This window comes from Sciurus vulgaris (assembly GCF_902686455.1).
Source record: "Sciurus vulgaris genome assembly, chromosome: 10".
NCBI classification, from domain to species: Eukaryota; Metazoa; Chordata; class Mammalia; order Rodentia; family Sciuridae; genus Sciurus; species Sciurus vulgaris.
This window is the reverse complement of record NC_136470.1, coordinates 136,120,646-136,143,355: the sequence shown is the minus strand read 5'-3', so window position 1 is coordinate 136,143,355 and position 22,710 is coordinate 136,120,646. Positions and strand designations below refer to the sequence as shown.

The 22,710-nt window shown below is 51.1% G+C and overlaps 1 protein-coding gene across 1 annotated transcript in view; it reads left to right on the top strand.

The window, feature by feature from the left end:
- The first annotated feature begins 7,959 nt into the window (after positions 1–7,959).
- The window catches only part of LOC306638059 (schwannomin-interacting protein 1), a 595,209-nt gene continuing 580,458 nt past the window's right edge, over positions 7,960–22,710 (top strand). The window contains exons 1-2 of the mRNA XM_079101150.1: positions 7,960–8,901; positions 8,944–9,657. Coding sequence (XP_078957276.1) covers positions 8,878–8,901; positions 8,944–9,657 — 738 coding nt within the window. The 5' untranslated portion in view covers positions 7,960–8,877. The remainder of the gene's footprint in view (positions 8,902–8,943; positions 9,658–22,710) is intronic.

Genomic DNA, 22,710 nt, shown 5'->3' with positions numbered 1-22,710 from the left:
TGTCTAGTCTAAGAATTTGGAAAACTTTATGAACCCACCCACCAACCTGTAACCACCCCACTGAGTATAGAATTTAAAGAATTTCTAGACTCAGGGTCCAGAGATTTTTAAGCACTAACCCCTCTGAATTGCTGCAGATAAAATAAATCTGTTTCCTGAAAATTCCTTGGTGTCCACCTCATCGGTCCTGTATCAGTAGATGCAGTCTGTGTGTGATAGATCCTCTAATTAAAGCTGTGAGCTGGTCTGCAAAGCTACAAGGCCTTGGCTTTTATTTTGAATTCTGTGGAGCCATGTGGAAACATGAGGTGAGGGAGCACCAGGTGTGACTGGTGAGGAGCAGGGGCCTGGGAGGCGTCTGCAGCTTTGCCCTTCGCTAGGCTGTGGTGGAACCACGGGCCCAGGGAGGAGAGGCCTGCTATAGACCCAGTCCAAGTTGGCTCCAGTGATCCCGTTCTTGGTGCTCATGTCTCTGTGGGATTCTCCTGGACTTTCTTCTAACCAGCAGAGTGCAAAGGCGGAGGGCCTCTCTCAGGCTGCTGGGTGAGGTAAGGTCATGTCTGCCTAGCATGGTGGCTCCAGGGTTTTCCTCTTCTGTTTCTGGCTCTGAAGAATCCAGCTGCAGTGCATCCCTGAAGAGGACCCTTCCCAGTGGAGCCTCTGCAGAGACCCCCAAGCCCTCTGACACCCATGTATATAGCCTTGGGGGGCCAAGCTGAGACCCCGTCCAGGCTGTATCTGGATTCCTGACCCACAGAAACTGACAGTAAGCGTGAGCTGCTTCAAGTGCTGAGTTTGTGGCGACTTCTCACACAGCACAGAAAACGATCTAGGGGCCAAGGCGAGAGTCCCGGGGTCACTTGCTGGTCCTCAAGAACCCAGCCAGAGTGCACAGGCACATCAGAGGCCCAGCCTGGGCCATGTCCACTGGTGTTTCCATGGCAAAATTCATCACAGCATTAAGCCCGACATCACTGAGAAACAAGCACATTCTGATCAATCATCTAAAGTTGGCCAACCCTTTGGTTCTGTCCAGTGTGACTTGGGCACACCAGCCCACTCTTTTTCCCCGCAGTGTGTGAGGAGGGCAGAATAGCATTATTGTTAATTTTTTTCAGCCAAGGAAAGATGGACTCTGAGGGGGACGGGAGTCTCAGGGCCAGGTGGTTTGCTCCTGCAGAGCTGGGCTCTCTCCCTGCTCCTAGTGCTCCTCCTGTGACATCTGTCCCCAGACATGGCTGACGGGTGGCGATGGTGCCAGCAGCACTCCGCCATGGTCCTGAAGGCCACTGGAGTGTCTCAGGCCACTCTGAGCTGGGTCATTGCCTGATTGCAGTGTCTCCTCCTGGGTTCTCGCTGGTCTCTGCCTCTGCCCGTCGCAGGCTTCCCAGGCCCCCTTCTACCAAGCTGCTGGCACCCGACCACCTCTGCTTAGTGTGCGAGTCCCGGTCCGGCTCTGCTGGCGTTCCTTCCGAATGCCTTTCCGGTGAGCACGTCCATCTCCTCCCTGAGACTGGTTTCCTCTCTGTGTGTCCTTAGGCCACTGTGGCATGGTTACTGGCTTCTCTGCAGATGGGGGCCGGGCTATGCCCTCCTGTCCCCACTGTGCCACCACATCTAGGACATGGGAGCCACTCCCACGCTCTGCATTCCTGCTGCCTGTGGTCTCGCGAGCCCAGAGGTAGCTGCTGATCTGTGAGTGACGCCTCGTCCTCAGACCTCCCTCTCACTCACTGGCCTGCATGACCCAGCAGCTACCCTGCTATTACATGAAACCTGGGTGATTCTTGAGGCCAGGGGCCAACTAGCAATTTCTATAGAACTCGCGAAGTCTCTTAGGCAAAGGATAGAAGTGTGTGGTGTGATGAAATTTCAAATCCCGTCGACTTTTGGCAAGAGCCGTGTCTTAGGCCAGGCTGGGAAGGTCCCCGAAGGTCACATCCAGAAACTTGCACTCTAGCCTGAGGGCAGTGGGGAGACTGTGTAATTTTGAAAGGCGGGGACACATGATCAAAGGTGCATTCTAGATGGGGCTAAGAGCAGGGGTCACGGGATGAGCAGAGCCTGGGGGAGCAACAGCCCCATTGAGAAGTCCCACCCCGGCCAGGCAGTGGTAGTGGGAGGGGAGCCATCATGGGCTTGAGGGGCAAGAGATGTCCTTCCCAGACCTTCCGCCTCAGGACAGGCCTGAGAATGCTCTGCCTGCCTGGGTTCTATGAAAAATAAGTTGGGAAGTCCCGTCCCAAAATCTGTGACCCAAGTATGACTCTCCCGTGTAACAAACAGAAGACTCAGTTATGTGTCCCTGGACATGTTAGTAACCTCTGAACTTCAGAATGCAAAATGAGGAAATCAAAACTTCCCTTGAAATCAAACGAGGTAGATACGTGCATGAGATCAAGGGTGGCGACCATGCTGACCGCTCTGGGGACGCATGCACACGCTCACGCATGTGTTTTACCTGTTAGGAGTCCACTTGTCCCTGGTGGATTGGGTGCCATTGCCCCCTCTTCCCAGGCCGTGTCCCCAAGTGGACTCCAGGCCCCGCCTTGGCACCTGCCTTGCTGGCGGTGTCTCCTTGGTTTGCTTTGCTTCCAGAGCAGAGGTTCTCACGCCTGCTGCTCCTGGTGCCATGAGACCACCTCGCTCTCTTCCTGTGCCTCGCTGTGCCTGTCCTAAGTCCAGGTGGCCGTTCCCGTGTGCTCACTCCACAGCCTTTTGTTGGTATTGACCTCCCAGGTCGTTGATGGGTACATCGTCCGCTTGCGCGAGGGCGCCTGCTGTCTGCTTGCTGCTGGCCTTTTCTCTAGGACCAGGTTGTGGGGCTCTGCTCGTGTTGCTGGGCCGTGTGTCCACAGGTGCCTTGGGCACTGCCGGCCCTCCTGCGGCACCTCCCGACCTTTCACCTATTCCTTTTGCCAGGTGGTTTCAACTCCCCCCACAAGTGACACTGCAGGTCCCCAGGAGCAGGCCTGCTGGGCCACGGTGCCTGGGTCCCCATCTGGGTGAGCGGGAGCAGCCGCTGTGGCTTGTCTGCCACAGCCTCGTCCCTCCCAGCACGCCGCCGGCAGACCCCTCCCAGCCGAAGCCCGAATCACCCCGCCTGTTGGTCTTTGCCATCTGTGTGTGCCAAATGAGACTTTGTGTTTTTTGATTTATGCTTCCCTGATGTTAAAAGGGGGGTGCCTCTTTATTATGGCATGGTAACTTCTTGGGAGGCCAAACTAACATGCAGTCCGAAAGCTCAGAGTCTGTTACTTTGCCTCTTATAAAAACTTTGACCATTTAGCTTCTTTGAGCAGCAGTTTTCTTATTTATAAAATCTGGAATAAAAATCTTCCTTATTTATTATACCCTTACTATCTCACCATCACAGCAAATGGGATAATAAAAATAAAGCTTTGTTTGGCACATAGGAGACACTAAAAGATGCTGCTGTTATAACGATCACATCATGCCTTTGCTACGAGGTTGCACACCTAGGAGAGTCTGGCACACGGACGTGCTAAACCCCGGGTTTCTGAGCTGAGAGCCGATGGCCAGCAGTGGGGAAGGTGCCTGGAACCTGCCACCTCAGAGCTGCAGGTTTATTGCCTGAGCCCAGGCAGTCAAATTCAAGGCCACAAGAGGCAGCTCCATTCCTCTCATTCTTTGATGATAAACAGTCCCAAAGACAAAAGAGCTGGTGTCCTAAGGGCACTTTTTATTTATTAGATGCCTAGCAAACTCCAGGTGTCTCACATACAAATAAGCCACCCAGGCCCAGGACTTCCCTGCCAGGCAGACATTTCCATCCAGTCCACACAGTCTGTGCGACCTGCCCTGCCTCTCCTCCCGCAGGTAGCTGGGGATTCGGTCTTGGCACTGCCTCTGGGCCTGACTTGGGCTGCTTGCGGAGTCTGTGCTTTAGATGCAGCAGGCTGGGCCAACCAGAGTCCAGCCCCTTGCTTTCCACTTCCCGCCGGTGTGCAGGACTCTAGGGAGCTTGCATCCGACACCGCAAGAGCGCTGGTGCTGTGGCTGCACTCCTGTGCCCCCAGAGAGCACACCGCAGAGCAGCAGGGCACAGGGCACAGTGGAGGCCAGGTGAGGCACAGCGGGGGGCCAGGCACCACTGCTGCCTGCATGGCTTTGTGCAGCTATGCAAATGGCCTCTGAGCCTGGTCTGGAATCAACTCAGAGTCCATGCAGATGCCAAGAGCGTGAGAAATAGATATGAATATTGTCTTGGCTCGTATCCCCCATCTTCACGGCAAGGTTTATAAAACACCTTTATAATTACGGTGGTCCGGTGGAAATTCTGTTGGCTTGATCTCCATAAAAATTGACTTCAGGAAAGTTTAATTCTGGGTTATAAAAGGACTCAGTCTTTTCCTTAACAAGCTTATTTCCTGCCTAACAAGTATAATGAGCTAATTAATAAACATGAGCTCCATTTGGCCTCTGGTCCTGAAGACAGGCAGGCAGAGTTTGACTAGTTACAAAAAGACAAGGAGAGTTGACTTGGCCACAGTCAGTCCCCCCTACCTACCGGTTCCTGAGAGAAGGCAGAGCCCAGGGTGAAGGCCAAATGCGTCTTTGTGCTTCTCTTGAGAAGCTGTGAAAGGCACTGACTTGTTTCACTGCAAATTACTTCACAAACGTTAACCCTAACCTAATAAAGAGACATGCTGACAGAATAGAACGGGGGAGGTGGTTTTCGTATGATTTAAAAACTCTTATGAGTTGGTTTGAAAACACAGTTCAAGAGCCACCACCTGCTGCTGCAGCGTACCCATCTCTGAGGCCAGCCCCCCTGGACGGAGCCAGCGATTCTGAATCTTCTAGGACGTGACCCGGGATGACTCAGAAATCTAGTTTTAGCACGGGAGTTTTTGGAGAGACCGTAATACAGGAGAGCTCAAGATACTGTACTGATGAAAACTTGCCCCACGCCAGAGCTGCTGGCGAAGGACTTGAAAGTTGGGGCTGTAGAGAAACATGGTAGGGCTTCTCAGTGAAGTTCTCCACCAGGGGGCTTTGTTTGGAATGGTGGGGTGTCTGGGATCCCAAAGCCAGTCTGACAGTTGTTCTGTGGGGTGTGTGAAGCCTCAGGCAAACGTATTTTGCCAGGCCCTAATACAAACAATTAGGTTTATCATTGTAACATGCATGGATCCGTTGATTTGTCAGTGAAGATTTGGAATACTGGGTGAAGAGGAGATTTCTGCATTGCTTTATTGTGCAATGTGAAGAGACCCTGTTGGGGCTGGCCACGTTCTTTCTGTCCAGCTGGGTCCCTCTGCCTTGGGAAGTAATGACCTACTAAACTGCCAGAAGAGAGTTTATTCTTGGCTTTGACAGATGCTATGATTCAGCACAGGTTTTGGTGACGAGTGGACCACGTGTGTATTTTGCGGGGCCCAGAGGAAAATGAAATTGCACAGTCCCCATTAGAAATGAAGACTTTCAAGATGGCACTGGAGAGTGCAGAAGCAAGCCCAAGGCCCTGTGTGCTCAAGGCCTCTGTGACCACACTGCCTGCTCGCCCGCCAGCCAGCCTGTGTGAAGACGGTGTGATGAGCCAGAGCTCTCTGCCAGCTGACAGCAGGGGGCCAGGACAGGAACCTAGAGGGGAGTGGGCAGGAGCCATGGGATTGCAGCCTCCAGATTCCTCACAGGCACTGTGGCCATCCACCCAGGGAGCCTGGGTGTGGCGTCTGATGTCCTGGATGACACTTTGCCTCTGTGGCTGAGCTGAGCTGGTCGCTTTTCCCGTCAGTACCAACTGGAGGCCCCCCGTCTGCTGTGGCCACGTGTCCCCTGGCGGGAGAGAAGCCGTGTGTGCGAGCGGCTTGGCCTGGCCCTCACCTCACCTCTGCTTGGCAACCACCTGTTCCCCATTCAGGATGCTGAGTGACCTGAGAGCAGGAGGGGCCCAGCCCCCTGGAAGGGCAGCACCTGTGTGAGGGTGGGGCTGTGCCCGCCTGTGGGTGGCTTGTAAGGAGTGACAGGCCTTGCTTCACTCTGCTCTGCTAGACTTGACTTGACTATGTGGAATATTGTGTTTATAATGCGATGTTACATGTGCCCGTGCAAAACCCAGTGATGTGGCTAAAAAGGTGTGACCAACGAGAGAGAGTCTAGAACCAATGAGAGAGAATCTACCTGACACCCCGTGCCATTCGCCTCATCCAGCCACGGCAGACACAAGAAGGACTAGAGGAAGACCAGCCAGAGAGCAGGAGATGGGATGCTGGAGAGCTGAGATAAGGCCCCACCGGACATCAGAGAGCTGAGGACACCAGGGAGCTGAGCCGAGGACCCGACGAGACGCCTGAGAAGATGGGGGCCAGCCTCCACTCCCCCTGCGGTGACTGTCCCACATCCTCTGGTCAGATGGACTCTCAGTGCCACCGGCCTAAGACTCGGTGAGCACTGTGATGTCGGCGTGAGGCTAGAGTCAGGCCGAGACCAGAGGTGGACTTAGTGAGTGTGAGTGTGCACACTGAACAGACCAGCACCCAGGCAGCGCCTAGCTCTGAGTCCCGTACCCCTCTTGACGTGGCTTTGGCAAGGTGCGACAGCTGGGTGGCCTTCGGCAAGGGAATCGGGTGTCTGCGCGCGCTGGAGGCTTGGCAGCCTGAGAGGGGGAGGCGTAGGTTGGTTCCTTTGGGGGCCCAGGCCTCGCTCCTGGCTTCCGGTGCTTCGCTGGAGTCTTGGGCGCCTCATGGCCTTTGCTGGGTCCCCCAAACTCTGCCTCCTCTTCCCGTGGTGTGCTCTGAGTGTGCTCCCATCTCCCCTCTGCGAAGGCCCTGGTCCTGCTGCACTAGGGACCCACCGACTCCAGCGGAACCTCACCTTGGCCGAGCATGTGCAATGGCCTGATTTTCCAATAAGGTCCCATTTTGAGGTCTTGGGGGTCAGAACTTGGACACATGCATTTTGGCAGAACACAACACAAGCCATTCAGGCTGAAGAAGCTTGTTATCTTTCTGCTGCGTGACAGGGATGGTGAAGCCCACCTCTGCCACACTAAGAACCATGCCCAGGAGCAGAGGTGGCCATGGCACTGGTGTCCCGGCGGTCATTTGCAGTCCTTTTCACCCTGGTCCGCTTTCCATGGCAGAGCCTGGGAAGTCCCCATGTTCTGCACCTTCCGGTCTCCCTTGCAGTGACGGAGACCGTGTGACACATCTGGCTAAGGAGATGCAAGCAGAAGCTAGTGGATATGGAGAATAAGAAATTCTCAAAATAACGAGGCCCGAGAAAAAGAAAAGAGAGTAATAATGAAGGTCGTGCATCCACAGCCTTCCTCTCCCAAGACGAGTGCTCTCCAGAAGCAGGCTGCAGGCAGAGGGAGTTTTATCATCCTCAAAGAAAATGGCTCTAGGAGGCATTATCTCCCACAAGCAAAATTCTCTTTAGGCCCCATCCACAGACCTTGACCAAAAGGCTCACATTCCTGTCTAAGCAAAACTGACATATGTTCACTGGACCACCCCTCAAAATAGCCTGTGTAAATCCAGTCCTTGTCTTTGTTCGGTGGCTCATTTACCACCAGGAGAGTGGGTCCACGGGCACCGCTTCATCCCTCTGAACAAAGAGCTGAGATGACGCGTGAGGTTTAGATCCCGACGGGTCTGTTTGTGTAACAGAAGTCAGCTGGTGGCTTCAGGGTAAGACCATCCTGCCAGGTAAAAGGAGAGAGAGGCAGGGCGGGTTGTTTCTGCTGCGTCAGATGGCTTGGGACGCTTTGGCAAGGTGTCGCCACTCAGCCAGCAGCGTGCAAGGGCTCTGTGAGCAGTGCTGGCATGGCCAGGGAGAGCCGGCTGTTCTCACTGCCCCCCAAGCTCGATAACCCCCTGGCTGTTATCGTGCACCGAGGAAGACCCAGGGTTTTGGGGGGTTTGTTAACCTCAGGGCTTCCCAAATGCTTAGACTGTGAAGCCGGCTGTCTGTGTATCTCAACATCTATTGACATGACCACTTTTTTTTTTTTTTTTGGCACAACGTTTCTCGACAGACCTCATTTAGGGAAAGGCTGAAGGTGCAGCATTGCCTACGCTCAGGTCTTCTGCGGAAGTCAAGGGTCTCGACATCTTATGCTGCACATGCATCTTCATCAACCAGGCCTGTCTCACCCCTTTCAAGAGCACAGCCTCCTTCCTTCCCACCTGCCCTGCCAGGAGGGGCAGGACTGTGTCCCCTGACTCCTAAGGTGGGCAGGATGACAGGCCCCAGAAGGGCCACTCCTACCCCAGGGGCCACCCTAGATGAGGCCACCAGCCCCTGTGCCACCTTCCTGTGCCCTTCTCAGAGACCAAGAGGAAAAGCTGGAGCCAGAGGCTGTGCTTAAACCATCAGCCCTGGAAGAGTCATTGTTCCCCTGGAGCTAGCAGCGACAGAATTCGGGGAGAATGTATGTGTACCCCTCTGGGGGATAGAACGGAACAGATGGCCTATCAGCCAGCAAGGGCTTTCATCAGCATCAGCTGAAACAGACACGTGGAAGCCGCTCTTCCTGAAAGACTCACAGCTTCCAGGGGACCTGGTCCCTTGGGTATGAAAAAACAATTTCCTATCTCATGTTTTGCGACGCTGGGTTGGTGAGTTGCAATGGAAAGCCAGGTGCTGGGCTTCACACCGGTACTCCACCCCTTGTATATAAGTGACCTCATGTGCTCCCTGGGGAGCTCCCGTTGTCCTCCCCTTATTAGAGAAGACAACTTCCCCTTCCATCACCTGGAAGGCACACCATGATCAGAATCTGCATCTTATGAATTGCTTAGTTTGTTGTGGACTAGAGGCCGGAACTTTGGATAACTGCAAAAGGAAGCCCCAAACCTACCACAGTGGGGCAGCACAGAGGAATGGAGGGCAACCGACCAGGACAAAATGGGGCTACATCCAGGAATGGAGGTAAGCAACCAAGACACAGTGATGCTGCACCTGGGAATGGAGGTGAGCAACCAGGACACAGTGGGGCTGCACCTGGGAATGGAGGTGAGCAATCAGGACACAGTGGGATTGAACCTGGGAATGGAAGTGAACAACCAGGACAAAGTGATGCTGCACCCAGAAATGGAGGTGAGCAACCAGGACACAGTGGGGCTGCACCTGGGAATGGAGGTGAGCAAGCAGGACACAGTGGGGCTGCACCTGGGAATGGAGGTGAACAACCAGGACAAAGTGATGCTGCACCTAGAAATGGAGGTGAGCAACCAGGACACAGTGGGGCTGCACCTGGGAATGGAGGTGAGCAAGCAGGACACAGTGGGATTGCACCTGGGAATGGAAGTGAACAACCAGGACAAAGTGATGCTGCACCTAGAAATGGAGGTGAGCAACCAGGAGACAGTGGGGCTGCACCTGGGAATGGAGGTGACCACCAAGGACACAGTGGGGTTGCACCTGGGAATGGAGGTGAGCAACCAGGACAGGGTGTTGCTGCACCTGGAAATGGAGGTGACCACCAAGGACAAAGTGGCGTTGCACCTGGGAATGGAGGTGAGCAAGCAGGACACAGTGGGGCTGCACCTGGGAATGGAGGTGAGCAAGCAGGACACAGTGGGGCTGCACCTGGGAATGGAGGTGAGCAACCAGGACACAGTGGGGCTGCACCTGGGAATGGAGGTGACCAACCTGGATACAATGGGGCTGCCCCTGGGAATGGAGGTGACCAACCAGGTCCCTGACGCTAAAACCACCTCCATGGTGCTCGTACTAATGACTTGACTCTCCTCACTTCTCCTTCCGGGTCTGGGAGGGGGAAAGACAGCAGGTCTCCTGACATCTCATGGAATTGCTGTGTGGGGCTGTACTGGGGGCTTAGCTCCTGGTCCTTTCTGTTCTTTTATCTTAAGCACTGAACTGGTTCCTTGGCACATAAGAAAAATCCAGTGAATGAACGAGTGGGCGAGTGAGGGAGTGAAGGTCACGGTTTCTCACTACTCCTTTGAATCTCACTCTAGCATACATAGAAGTTTCTAATTACAGATTTTGTTTGGTTTGTGAAGTTTTTGTTTAATTTTTGATCACCACCTAACTATAAAATAACATTCAGCAATAGCTTGCCTAAAATCTGGGTAACTAAACCAGACGATGGTGGTCCTGAAACCACCACCCAGTGCCCCTTGCTGTTCGTCTTGGGGTGACCCACACTGAGTCTCGCCTCTCTCCTCCCTCACACATGGACTGATGTGTGTTTGCTGTTGAGCACATGCCAGGGCAGTGTGTGTGGACAAGGCTGTGCTCAGACTGTGGCAGGGGTGACAGGGTAACTCTGAGGGCACACAGTGCTTTTGGATGATCACAGGGAAAGAGTAGCAGCAATGTTTCTCTCTGACATGAAGATGGAGGTTCTTGCTATTTACACATGAAGAATTATGTACGGAACACCTGCCGTGCTGGGAGGTGTGCTAGGTCACTTGTGAACAATCCAGACCCTCCTGATTCCATGAAGGAAGGGTGGGAGGATTACTAAGCAAATATTGGCACAGGATTTATACACATGATTAAAAAAAGGAAGTTTGAGGAGCACAATGGAAAATTAAAACAGCGCGATTTAGATGAAGAGATGGAAGTCTCATGCATCATGTCCACCTACAGGATGCATCTCTGGCAGGTGAGGAGGAGGACCAGCAGCACTGCAGACTGGGGTGTCCCTGAGGTGGCCCCGGGCCTGCAGCACAGAAAGCAGCCAAGGCAGGAGAGGTGGGTCTGGAGAGGTACGGGAGCAGGTGATAAGGAGCTTTGCAGACCCAGCAGAAGATTTGAAGTTTTGTCTTAAGGGCAACAAGAAGCTACTGAATGCTCTCTGAGAGGGAACACAATTTCATTTTTAAAACATTGTGTTGTCCAGTGGGTGGAGAATGAATTGGGGTCAAGTAGAAGTGACCAAATCAGAGGCTCCTGCTGTATGTCAGATGGTGGTCTTGGATGAGAGAGGTAGAGGTAAAGACAAATGGGGAATAAAATGAGTTACATGGCAAGTATTTCCAAGAGTGGTTGAGGAACGGAAGGAGGGGGTGGGTCACAGAGGACTCCAGGTGTCAGATGTGAGCTGTGGACTGGGTAGACAGGCTGTTTACCGACACGGGGCCGCTGGAGGAGAAGCGGGGTGTGATGGGAAGGTTTAGAATTATGAGCCCAGAGCTCCCTTGGTGGGATTTAGAAACATATCTAGATTGCTTTTCTGATTCAGCTTTCCATGTTTTCTAAGCAGCTGCTGCAGAGTATGTTTATTGAGAAGGAAAGTGAATTTACATTTACACTCCTCATGTTTTGATTTTTAATGACAGACCTGTCATTGGTTGTTATGGGTCTCAGGGACGTGATGCAGATCTTGAGACGCAGGAATACATTAAGCACCGCTTCTGCTCTGGCTGGCAGAGAAGAGTGAGGGGAGTCGGCGGCACTTCCTGATGGAGGCCGGTCCCCTGGCCTATGCGACAGAGGCCCCAGCTTGAGGGTGGGACATCAAGAGCATAGGAGTGGAAGTCCACCCTGCTCCAGAGTGCAGGGAAGGCCACTGGGATTCATTTACCCTGGAAATTCTTCCATGTAGGAGGGAAGGCCGAGGGCAGTGAGTGTCCAAACCTGCCAGGGTTTTCAGATCTCCGCTGTGGCTTCTCCACAATCTTCCCATACTTAGGCCAAGGCCCAGGGGTACCATCACGTGAGAAATAAGGTTCTTTCTCCTTAGCTTCCAAGGGAGCTATGAGCCACTTTCAAGTCCCAGAGTGTTTGTTTTGACCCAGAATGACTTATTTTAATTCCTAGGCCTACAGCTTAGTACAGATGAGATATATATTCTTATGTTTCATAGAAAACTTGAGAACATTTTACTTGAACAAAACTCATCAGACACTATTCACAGTGGGGGGTGGTGGTGAAGAGATGGATTCAAAGGATCTTAAAAAGAATCATTGAACTTAATCTATCTGCTCTAATTCATAATCCATCAAATGGCATTGACACACTGCTAGTCACTCTCCCCAAACTAGATCCAGTCATCAGTGATGAAAGCACCCACAGATCTCGGGTCAGTCGGAAGGGTATTCCAATATGAGTACACCACCAGTGAATCCACATCACGTATGTGTAATATGTCAAAATACACTCTACTGTCAGGTATGTCTGAAAAGAACAAAGAAAAAAAAAGAAGTGTATTCCACATCGCTGCTCATGGGTTGTACATCCAAACAGCCCATAAATATCAAACTCAGTCTACTCTTCACCTATTATTTATGAAATATAGAAGTTGAACACTGTCAAAACTATTTCATTAACTTGGCATCCAATGGGAATAATGTTGAGAATGTCATGCAAATTTAAAGTATCTTAAATTATTGAGAATATGAAAATCCATCTGTGTTACTGTTTATGTAAAAAGCACTTCCTAGTTCCTTGGCAGAAGCCACCAAACCTCATTTTCCCTGTCAAAGCTTAATGATCAGAAAATATGGTGCATATACTTGATAAATTTCCTTATGAATAGACGTGGAGTCCTCCTTGATCAAGCAATTGTTTTCGAAATGCTCCTCCTTGGAATTTAAAAATTTCAGCTTTCTAAACAGCCATGCACACAATGGTGAGGTTGGGCCACTGGGAAGGAGAGTCTAGCCTTGGGCACAGGCTAAGGTGAAGAGCTGTTCTGCAGTGGATCAGAACTTCACCAGGATTCGGCGCAGGTGACTGCATTTGGGAATGATAGATGATATTCATCTTTTACTTTCGTTATAAGGAGGTATTCATTTCCCAGGCTGCTGTAACAAGGTACCACAACCGGGCTTAAGAAAAGGGGAATTCATTCTCTCATAGCTCTGGAGTCCAGGGTGCTCCATCAAGTCAACCAGTTCCTTCCTGAACATTCTAGGGTGCACCCTCTGGCCTCTCTGGCCTCCGTGGCCCCAGGTGTCCCTTGGCATATGGTGGCACACTCTGCTGTTCCACTTGTACATGTCCTCCTCCCCTGGCCACCTCTGCTTTTCTCTGTATTTTTTTCTTATAAAACACTGGTCAGTAAGTTTAGTGGTTACCCAGTTAATCACAGGAAACTTCGTCTTGAGAGGAGGAAACTTAAGTTTCACTTATATCCCAGAAGGCTTCATTTTCTCAAATAAGGTCAAGTTCACAGGTTCCAGGGGTCCAGACTTGGAGGTACGTTTTGGGGGTCACAATCCAACTCACTAAAACTATTAGTGACTTACTGGAACTATTGTGTAAATGTTAATTTTCTGCTTTGGGTTATTGTACATGGTTATCTAAGATGCTAGTATTACTGAAAGTCTAAAATTATTTCAAAATAATAATAACAGTAAAAAGAGATAAGAGTCCTTGCATAAATCTCCTTGAACTTTCTGAACCTCCATTTTCAGGACAGGGATTGGTATATTGTTTGATATTAACAAGTGCCTTGCATGGAGCCAGAGAGTGCGTTTCTGCTTTTAAAGAACAGAGTGCAGGGGCACATGGGAGTTTTTTCTTGTCCTGCAATGTTAGAGAGTTACGGGTCACAGTTCAGCATATGCTTTACAGACGAAGGCCAGGGTGAGGCCCCCAGGGGGAGCGCAGTGGCCTGGATCCGAGAGCTTGTCTGCCACCTCAGCACTGCCACCTTCAGCAGCTTCTGCCCTCTCAGCAGTGTTGGGATCCACTCTGTGATCTCTCCTGGTAGGACGACTTTTGTCCATTTGTCGCCTCCTGACCGTCGATGGTTTTTGAGAAGGGTTTTCAACCATTACAGGGAGAAATGTCCTCTACTTCGCCTAGTTGCCTGTTGGTCATTTTTGGTTTGAACAGTGTGCCTTGCAGTCTGTTTGGTACGTGGTCCCTCGGTCACCCTCTCACAAGGACGGCCTGCTTCTCACAGCCACCAGGGGGAAGCCACAGCTGGGACTCAGTTCTGCAGACTTGATGTGAACCGAGGGATCCACTGCCTGATTTGAATAACGGGGTTTTCCTGTCGGTTGGCTGGGGTTGTGCTGTCTATAAGCTCGGCTCCAACCTACTCCAAAGGTGTGCCTGTGCATTTCTGTGCAACAACGTGGGAGCCAAATTGGCCTCACTGCAACAAGGAGAATATATAAATATCAATAAAATTCTAGAGCCACATGAAGAGATGAGAATAGGAAGGTCAGCAATCTAGCCATCTTGTGGCACGGCTTAGTTTGCAGCTAGAATCTGGCATGTGTGGAAAATCCATGGGGTTAGAACACACATATGAAGGAAGCAGGTCAGGGTGAGAGCAGTGGGGAGGAGGCTGGTCCTCCTGAGTCTGTCTGAGGTCATCACTGGACGCAGTGTGGGACACACACCATGTACATCTGGGACCCACTCAGACCCTAGCCGCAGGCGCACCACTGGCTCGTGTGTTTAACTACCAGATCCCCCTCACTGGGCTTCTTATGCAAGGTGTTTCCAGTTGTCAGGTGACAGTTAAACACTGTGCTCGAAGACAACCAGGAGGAGGTCTCCAGGCCTCTTCTGGAACTCGAGTTCTGTGCCTCTGCCCTCTAAGGGGTCGTAGTTGTGTGTTTCACTCGCACACAACACTTGCGTGGAGCCTTCTTCCCCCATGTCCTCAGAGCTCAGAGCTGGTGGCCCCCGTCATCTTCCAGGGTCCTCAGCCTGGGATGTGCCGCCGTGGCTGAGGTGGTGGGTCCTGTAAGAAAGCCTCCTCTTGACACCCATCACAGAGTGGCAGTGCGCTAGGAAATTGAATCATGTTGGCATCCTAACATTTTGGCTATAAATGTTGATGTCTGGAAATTGATTCTTATTTTGTGTCACCACAAATCGTATATTATTCCTCCCATAGCGCCTGTCCTCTCTTCTGCACCTGTCACTGTATGTCACACTTAGGTTGCTAAGTAAGTAAGTATTTAAAAAGAGTGGCTACAGGAAAGCCTCTCAAACTTCTACCTGGTACCCAAAGGCATATTTTTAGGGGAGAGCAATTGATTTGCCTTTAGATATTTATTCAACTAACATTTACTAAGTATTTGTCACTAGGTACTTAATACACGGCAGGTACTATCCCAGAAATCAATGATAAATGGTCCTTGAACTCAAGGTTCGGTGAGGGCCCTGGGCATACACATGGAGCTGTCAACAACCAGGGTCCTATGCCCAGGTCTTCTTTTTGGAGGGAAACCATCTTCCCTTGGTTATCATTCTTCGCTTCTCCATCTTTCCATTCCTTGCCAGCCCAAGCAGCCACTGGCCCGATTTTTGTCTCTGTGGATGTCACTTCTGGATATTTCATGTACCAGCAGGAACATGGCACCTGCCTCTCCAGCCTGGCCTCTCCGTTAGCTCCATGTTCCAAGGCTTCTCTGTTGCTGCGTGTGTCAAGCTTCAGTCCTTCAAATGGTGCCTGACCTTTCATTGTGTGGCTGTGCCACCTTTTCTTCCCTGGTTGATGGGCTTTGGGTTTGCCTCCTCCACCTCTTGGTTGCTCTTAGCAGGAGTTTGAGTTCCATGTGGATGCATGCTCCCATTCCCCTGGGTACACAGTTAGGTGTGGAGTCGCTGGGTCCTGGGGTGACTTCCTTGAGTCACCCGGGAAACTGCCTGTTTTCCAAGATGGCTGCACCATTTCCACTTTACTACCAGCAGTGGGAGGATTCTGATTTCTGCGGCAACCCGGTGCAGGGGGGTGATCTCTCACTGTGTGCTTTGCCTTTGCCTGGTGACTAAGGATGCCATGCATCTTTCATGCGCTTATTTGTCATTGGTGTATCTTCCTAGCAGAAACATCTATGGATCATGTGTTTAATGTTCAATTCTGAGCCTCCTCTGTGAAGGAGGATGTAGCCCCTGGTTGTTAAGAGAACTAAGAGAAATAGGACACACAGAATGTGGGTCGGGTCTGCTACCGGGATGACCCACATCACACACACATCTGTTTCTCCATTTCTAGTACTCTGAAGTGCTCATGGTTTCCCCTACTCCGTCACAATTATAGACGCATGTATGCAGAGACTGAATTGCTTAACCGGTGCCGTAATGGCAGTGGAATGGAGGACATCCTGGAGCGCACTTGGAGGCACCGTTCGCCAAGCTCAGGCTTCATAGAGAACTAGGCTGGTATTAAAAGTCCATGATGTGGAGCAGAATCCATAGTCACATCTTGCAATGGAATAGCCATTTACATAGCACTCACCGTGTGCAGCCCTGTTCTAGGCAATACGCGCACGCACATGCACATGTACACACATGAGCATGTATACGTATATGTTGCACACGTGTTGCGTATTGGACATTCATACAAAACGTTTGTGGAAATGATGAGCAGCTGCCTCTGAGTCCTACCACGTGCCAGGCCCTGTGCTAGGTGCCGAGGTTCAGTGGAGCAGAAAGCGTGGACTTTCTGCTTCAGGCTGCAGTGCAGGGAGAGAAGCGTCTCACACAAATGTGAACCACACCATCGAAGCAATGGGGTGGCCACACCGCCACACGTAAGTCGAAGCCATTGCTTTCCTGGGAAAGTAGCAACTCAGGAGAGTGATGGGGCATCTTCCAGGCAGGAGGGGTGAGGTGCTGGGGCTGATCGGAGCCAGTGTTCTCTGGAAGGCCAAGGAGGCTGCAGCATAGACTGTAAGTGGGAGGGAGCTTGGGTGGCAGAGGCCGGGCAGCCCCGTGGGGGATCCTGGGCTCTACTCTGAGGCAGTAGGAAGTGACTGGAAGCTTAGTTAGCAGGAGTAAGGTCACCAGATTGCTTGCCTCGGTGGCTGTGTGGGTAGCAGGGTGGCCAGGGGCTGGGGCAACTGCAGACTCAGGAGTAGGTTGCAGAGGGTCTCACTAATAAGGAGGCGGAGGACGCTGTGCGGGTGCCGTCTGCCTGTGTAAGAAATGGGTGTTTGTCTTCTCAGTCATGCCTGGGCTGACTTCCAGGTGCCAGGCAGCATCTGACAAGAAAAATCAATTTCTTAGACACACATGCGCACGGCAAGACAGAGCTGGAGAGGCAGGACCCATCTCACAGGCAACAGCTCAGAGTCCCTGAGGTACGGCTCCCCTCTTGTCACTGTGACAGGCCTGATGCCAAGTGCCATCACTTCCTTGATTTCTCTTCCTGTTAGTGGCTCCCTCTGACCTCTGTCCTCTGAATCCTTCCTGGTGTTGGATCTGTGTTTAGCTTGGGCTTTTCAAGGTCAATGCTTAAAGTCTTTACAACAGTGGGCTTCTGTAGTCCCTGGGAACTACATTACTCAGGACCCCACATTCCCTGCAGTCACAGGAGGCCAAGAGCAAGGGCCGTGCGGCTGTCTCCTTGGAATGAGGCCAAGACCAACACACACAAGGGTCACTTCCTCAGAGCTGTGAGCAGACCTGTCAGCTTGCACAAACAGCTGCTGAGCGTCAGTAGGCGATCACCACACCCACTGCCATCGAGAGGGACAGTTCTGCTCTGGGTTTGCTCTCCGTGCTGTGTCTCAGCACCCAGGAGAGCCTGGTGTGTGGGGCTGTGTAAATGGGCTGGAGGGAGAAGGCACGATGTTCCTGGCACGTGAAGCTTCAGTCTGGACACTAAGTTGGATAAGTCCTTACTCCTTACGGCAACCCCTAGAGAGGGCTCCTTAGCCCTCTGTGGCAGAGCTGTCCTGCAGAAACACGATGTGAGACAGGTGTGGGATTTTGAATGCATGGTGTGCACATTCAAAATGAAAAGGATCAGGCGACATTAATTTAAGTGCACTTATTTCGCCTATTTACAGCGTCATGGCTTTATCAGGCTCCATACAGAGAGACATTGATAAGCTATCCTACGCTTTCCATGGTACTCACTTTTGAAACTCTGTGGGCCTGTCAGTCGCAGGGCACCTCAGTCCTGAGCACCGGGCTCCTAGTGCTCAAGAGCCCCCGACGGTCAGAGCTGCATAGGGACATCGGTGCTCTGGATGGCCCGTGTGCCCCAGGTCCCAAGTGAGCAAGCGGCAGATTCAGATCTCGGTCAGCTGGCTCTGACTCTGGTATTTGTCACCACTTGGGCTGTTCCTAATGAGCTGCAGGTGACAGTAGACTCAAGAAACTTGTAATCAGGAGGCGTGTTCATCTTGGGTTGTGACCGAGTTCCAGGCAACAGGACCACGAGGTCCTCTGAGGCGAATCCTTTCTCAGCCTCCCAGGGGCCTTGCCCGCTGCGGGGCTGAGGCCGACGTGCTGTCGAAGCCTCCGAGGGGTACCTCTGCGATGGTTCCCAACCAGGTGTCTGTGTCACCTGGCGAAGGGTGAAGATCATGGTTGCACCAGTATCAATTGCAAGCTGGGCCATCTGAAGGGACATTTCCCCACCAAGTGTCAGAATAAGCCCATAAAACAAAAGGGTGCCAAGCTTTCCTCGGTATCAGAAAGCACAGATTCAGCCATCTACTTCTTGAATTCTGTTTTTTTTTTTTTTTCTTTTTTCTTTTTTGCAGTGCCGGGGATCGAACCCAGAGCTTTTGTGCTTGCAAGGCAGGCACTCTACCAACTGGGCTATCTCCCCAGCCCTAGCCATCTACTTCTTAAAGTGGCAACATTAAGGCCCGAGTTTTGTTCTGCTGTTTCAATTTTAGCTTGAGGAGCCGAGACCATGAAAGGAAGCCCGCCACCAGCTGCCATCTCCTGGGGTCCCAAACGTCCCAGCACCTCTTCCCTTGGCCTGGAAAGATAACTCATTTTTTATATTCATAAATAATTTGAGCACTTTAATAATGTTTGGTGCTTTCTGACTTTAGGATATGATTTAAAATAAATTTAGTTTATTAAAAATTTAGGGAGCTTGCATAACTGTTTGTCAATCAGGAATGAATCGTGTATCCATGGGGATAAATCAAGGCTCTGAGGTTGAGTCCATGGGCCATTTTAAAGTTAAGAAGAGATGCCTTTAGAAGCTTTCAAAAGTGTTTGCAAATTAAATGTTTGATTTACTAGGGCTGAGTACACACAAGGCTCAAATTATTCATGTATCATTTGGAAAATATAAAACGCGTAGTGTGCTAGCATTATGTGGTAATTGCTGTCCTAATGTACAGTGCCTGCTAAATCTTTCTGGATGCGGGAAGCGTGGCATTGATGTACAGAGACACATGCTTCATGCACAAGTAAATCATTCTCCCCCTGAATTAAGGCCAGGGAGGGAGCCCTCAGTGGAAACTCAGAGTGATATTATTGTGTCTGGTGCTGTTCTGATCAAGAAATATAGAGCAGTGCTAGTGAAAAACGGGCAGGAATACACAAACTCCACCAAGGAGAAAATGCAATCGGCTGTGTCAGTGATGGTGTCTGCAAAGCCCCTGGGAACCTGGCGCCACTCAGCAGGGCTGCTTTTCAAGGTCGGCACCATCTTTCCTGTCCTTTCTGTACTGATCGCCCCCTGAGGACACGCTTTGCAACCATTGCTTTTGTGGGTGCTTATTTACTGTTGGACTCGGATCCTCCTGGCTCTTACCAGCCAGGCAGTGAATTTGGGAGAGTGACTTCACGGTCTCTGTTTAGTTTTCCATGTGTGAAATGGGAGACGCGGAGTCATAGTTACCTTGCAGGGTTAGAATAAGTAAGTGAGGTAATGGAGGTCCACCCCTTCACAAAGCTGGTGACTGGTAATCACTATTGCAGCTATTATTTACCTCTGCAAACACCTTCCCACAACTTCTATGAAAGTGAAAGAATACAGTGTAAAAAGACTAGGGAAGCAGGAGGGACTGGGATTGGTGACTTTATCCCCTGCCTGCTAATGAATGCAAAGGAAATCCTAAGAAGCCCAAAATAATTCCCGTAGAAACTAGTTGACGAATCCTGATTGATTGAATTGTGTAGGAACTGGTTGACTAATCCTGACTCCTCTTTTTAAGTCATAAAAAGAAGCCCCAGATGGACTTCCTGAGCAATCTTCTCTGCATCAGGGAACTTGACAATAGAGAGCTCAGAACACAGTAGGAGGGGCTGCTTCTACCTGTAATTGCATCAGAAGTCAGGGGACCAGGCAGGACATTCAGCTGAGGAAGGTGATACCTGAATGGGCATTGGGGGTGGAAGGAACAAATCAAGCCATCATTCTATGTCATATCAGGAGGGTGAGTTTGTTAAGCATCTTCAAGAACCATCTTGAAGAGGAGTTTTTAATCACCAATAGTGGAGAAATCCCATGATCCATGAGGAGAACCAGAGAGCTCTTAAAAAGGCTGGAGGTTCTGAGGGGTCACAGAAGTGAGCACATCTCGCAGGTGCCGATGTCCTGGATGTGGTAGTGCCATTCACATCATGCCCACCACCCCTGCCCTGTGCTTTGGCGTCAGGACTGTTGGAGCCCTGGTGTCTTCCTGGTCTCGGCTGGTGTTGGAGGAAGCAGCCCAGACTCCAACAGGGCTAAGGTGGTTAGTCACAGACCCTCCAGAACAGTGGTTCAGGCTTTTTATTCTCAGGATCCTGTTTGTGCTCCCAATGATGGAGGACCCCAACCCCTTAGTTTACGAGAGTTGTGTCTACTCATATTTACCATGTTAGAAACTAAAATGCTTATGTACTGATTCATGCAGAAACGGCATGAATCACGTACCAACAGAAATGTGTTTTTAATGAAAAGTGATTACCATGATGGTTTGAATGTTTGTGGCTGCCCTCAAATTCATGCTGAGACTTGAATCTTCAGTGCCAGTATTAAGGGGTGGAGCATCGAGGAGGTGGCCAGACCACCAGAAGCACTGGCGGGATTCACGACTTATGAAAGGGCTGAGGGAGTGAGCTAGGCCCTTCGCCTTTCCCCTCGGCCGCATGAGACACAGCAACAGATGCAGGATTGAAGCCGCGGCTGAAGCCTCCAGGCCTAGATCCTGGCCTTCCCAACCTCTGGACGTGGGAGAGAAACTTCTATCACTTATAAATCACTTAGTCTGAAGTATTTCACTAGAGCAGGTGGACTGGACTAAGACACTCACATTTTCAAATCAAAAGAATGAGCAGAGAAGCCTTGCTTTATGTTTTGGGGTCTCTTTAATGTCTGGCCACAGGGAGAAAGCCAGGTCTCGGATTGGCTTCTGCTTTCTGCTGTGGTCTTGCATGTCACGTAGGCTCTGGAAGAAGCCCTGCTGTGCGCTCCTGAGACACTGTGTGCTAAGAGCAAATGCCACCTCAGTGTTGATGTGAAAATAGTTTTGCCCTCACAGACCTCCTGGATAAAGCCCAGAAGCCTCTCCTTCAGCTAACCTTGAAAGTGGGAAGAAGATGGGTCCAGGAGTCCCAGGCCTCCAAGAAGCTGGCAGGCAGCGGCACAGATTAGAAGCAAGGCGGGACCTGGATTGGATCCCTGGCTTTGCTACTTGGTGGCTGTGTGACCTGCAGCTTATTTAGTCTCTCTGTTCTCAGGCCTTCCACCATGAAACTGAAGTTTGTTCTAGAACCTACCTCCAGTGGCTGTTCTGAGGCCATGGCCCTTAGCTAAGAGTGAACGCACCGTCAGCTTGCTTCCTTGGTCACTTTCCCCACCAGAGTGCTGTCTTGTCGTGACCTGTCTCCTCACCTGCCAAACACAGTGGTCTGGGTGGTTCTGGATCTCTGGTCCAGCTGCAGAGTTCTACGGTCTTGCTCTAGAGCTCTCACGCACTTGAGAGGAGAAAGTTCTGAAGAGGGAGTTACAGACCTAGCGGTAACAAAAGGGCTTTTGTTTTGGTGGCATTTCATTTGGCAAGCCCCTCCACCCACTTACAAATCGGTTTAAAACTTTGAGAATAAAACTTGCTGGAAAAAAATGCTGCTTCCTCTGGAAAAAATTAAATTTAGCTCATTGGAGCCAATACAGATACCAGAACACACGGAAATTTTAAATTTGTTTTGGGTCCCGCTGTGATTTCAGGTCAAAGTCATAATAGGGTTTATCTCATGTCTAAATCTAATGGATGGGTAAATGAAACTGTGTTGAGAGATTTTGCTGACTCCGCAGTTTGTGGAAATACACAGAGTACGTAATAGCCTCTCAGGAAGGGAAAGCCAGGATGCTGGATTCAGGAACAGGGTGGAGGAGCCCCAGGGGCCAGGAGCAGGTCAGAAGGAGCCTGCAGTACGATGAGATCGATGGAGGACCTGGACCCCAGGAAATCAACACAAGTGCTTTGGTGTGCTCGTCTGGTTTATCCATTTTCGCGCAGGACCCTGTCTCTTACTGCAATGAAAAGTAGGCACACGCCATGTTAGAGAGGAAATCAGACAAACGGTTTCAGAAGCAACGGGTGCTTCCTGGATTGAGTCTGCTGCAGCCTTGCCACAGAGCAGCTGGGAAGGCCCAGGGTTTGCCCGTGACGCTCGGTGGCAGGGGTTCTTTGAGAAACAGAGGATGCCACAGCTGAAGGACTGTGCAATGGCATGGTGGGCTTCAGTGTGAAGTGAGTCAGAATCCACTTCACAGACCTTGAGTTGAGAGCGGGAAATGAGATGCCAGTGCTAACGTGTGATACAAAGTGGAAATGCTGCCCTTGGAGGTGGCATCGGGTCGCAGCAGGAGAGCGTGTGGATAGCATGGTTGACTTGACGTAAAATTACGTGGGTAATTTTCAGGCCGCGGCCACTGCTCAAGTGATGTTTCCTGTGACTTTTCCATCAAAGGCCACTGGGTCAGCTAATGGCAAGCACGGCTGAGGGGCGAGCTCAGGAGGAACTGCAAACCCTACAAAGAGGCCACGTCTGTGCCGGAAGGAAGAGGACAGCAGCCGTTGGCACATGGTCAGGAACGCCACTGTTCCAGTGACC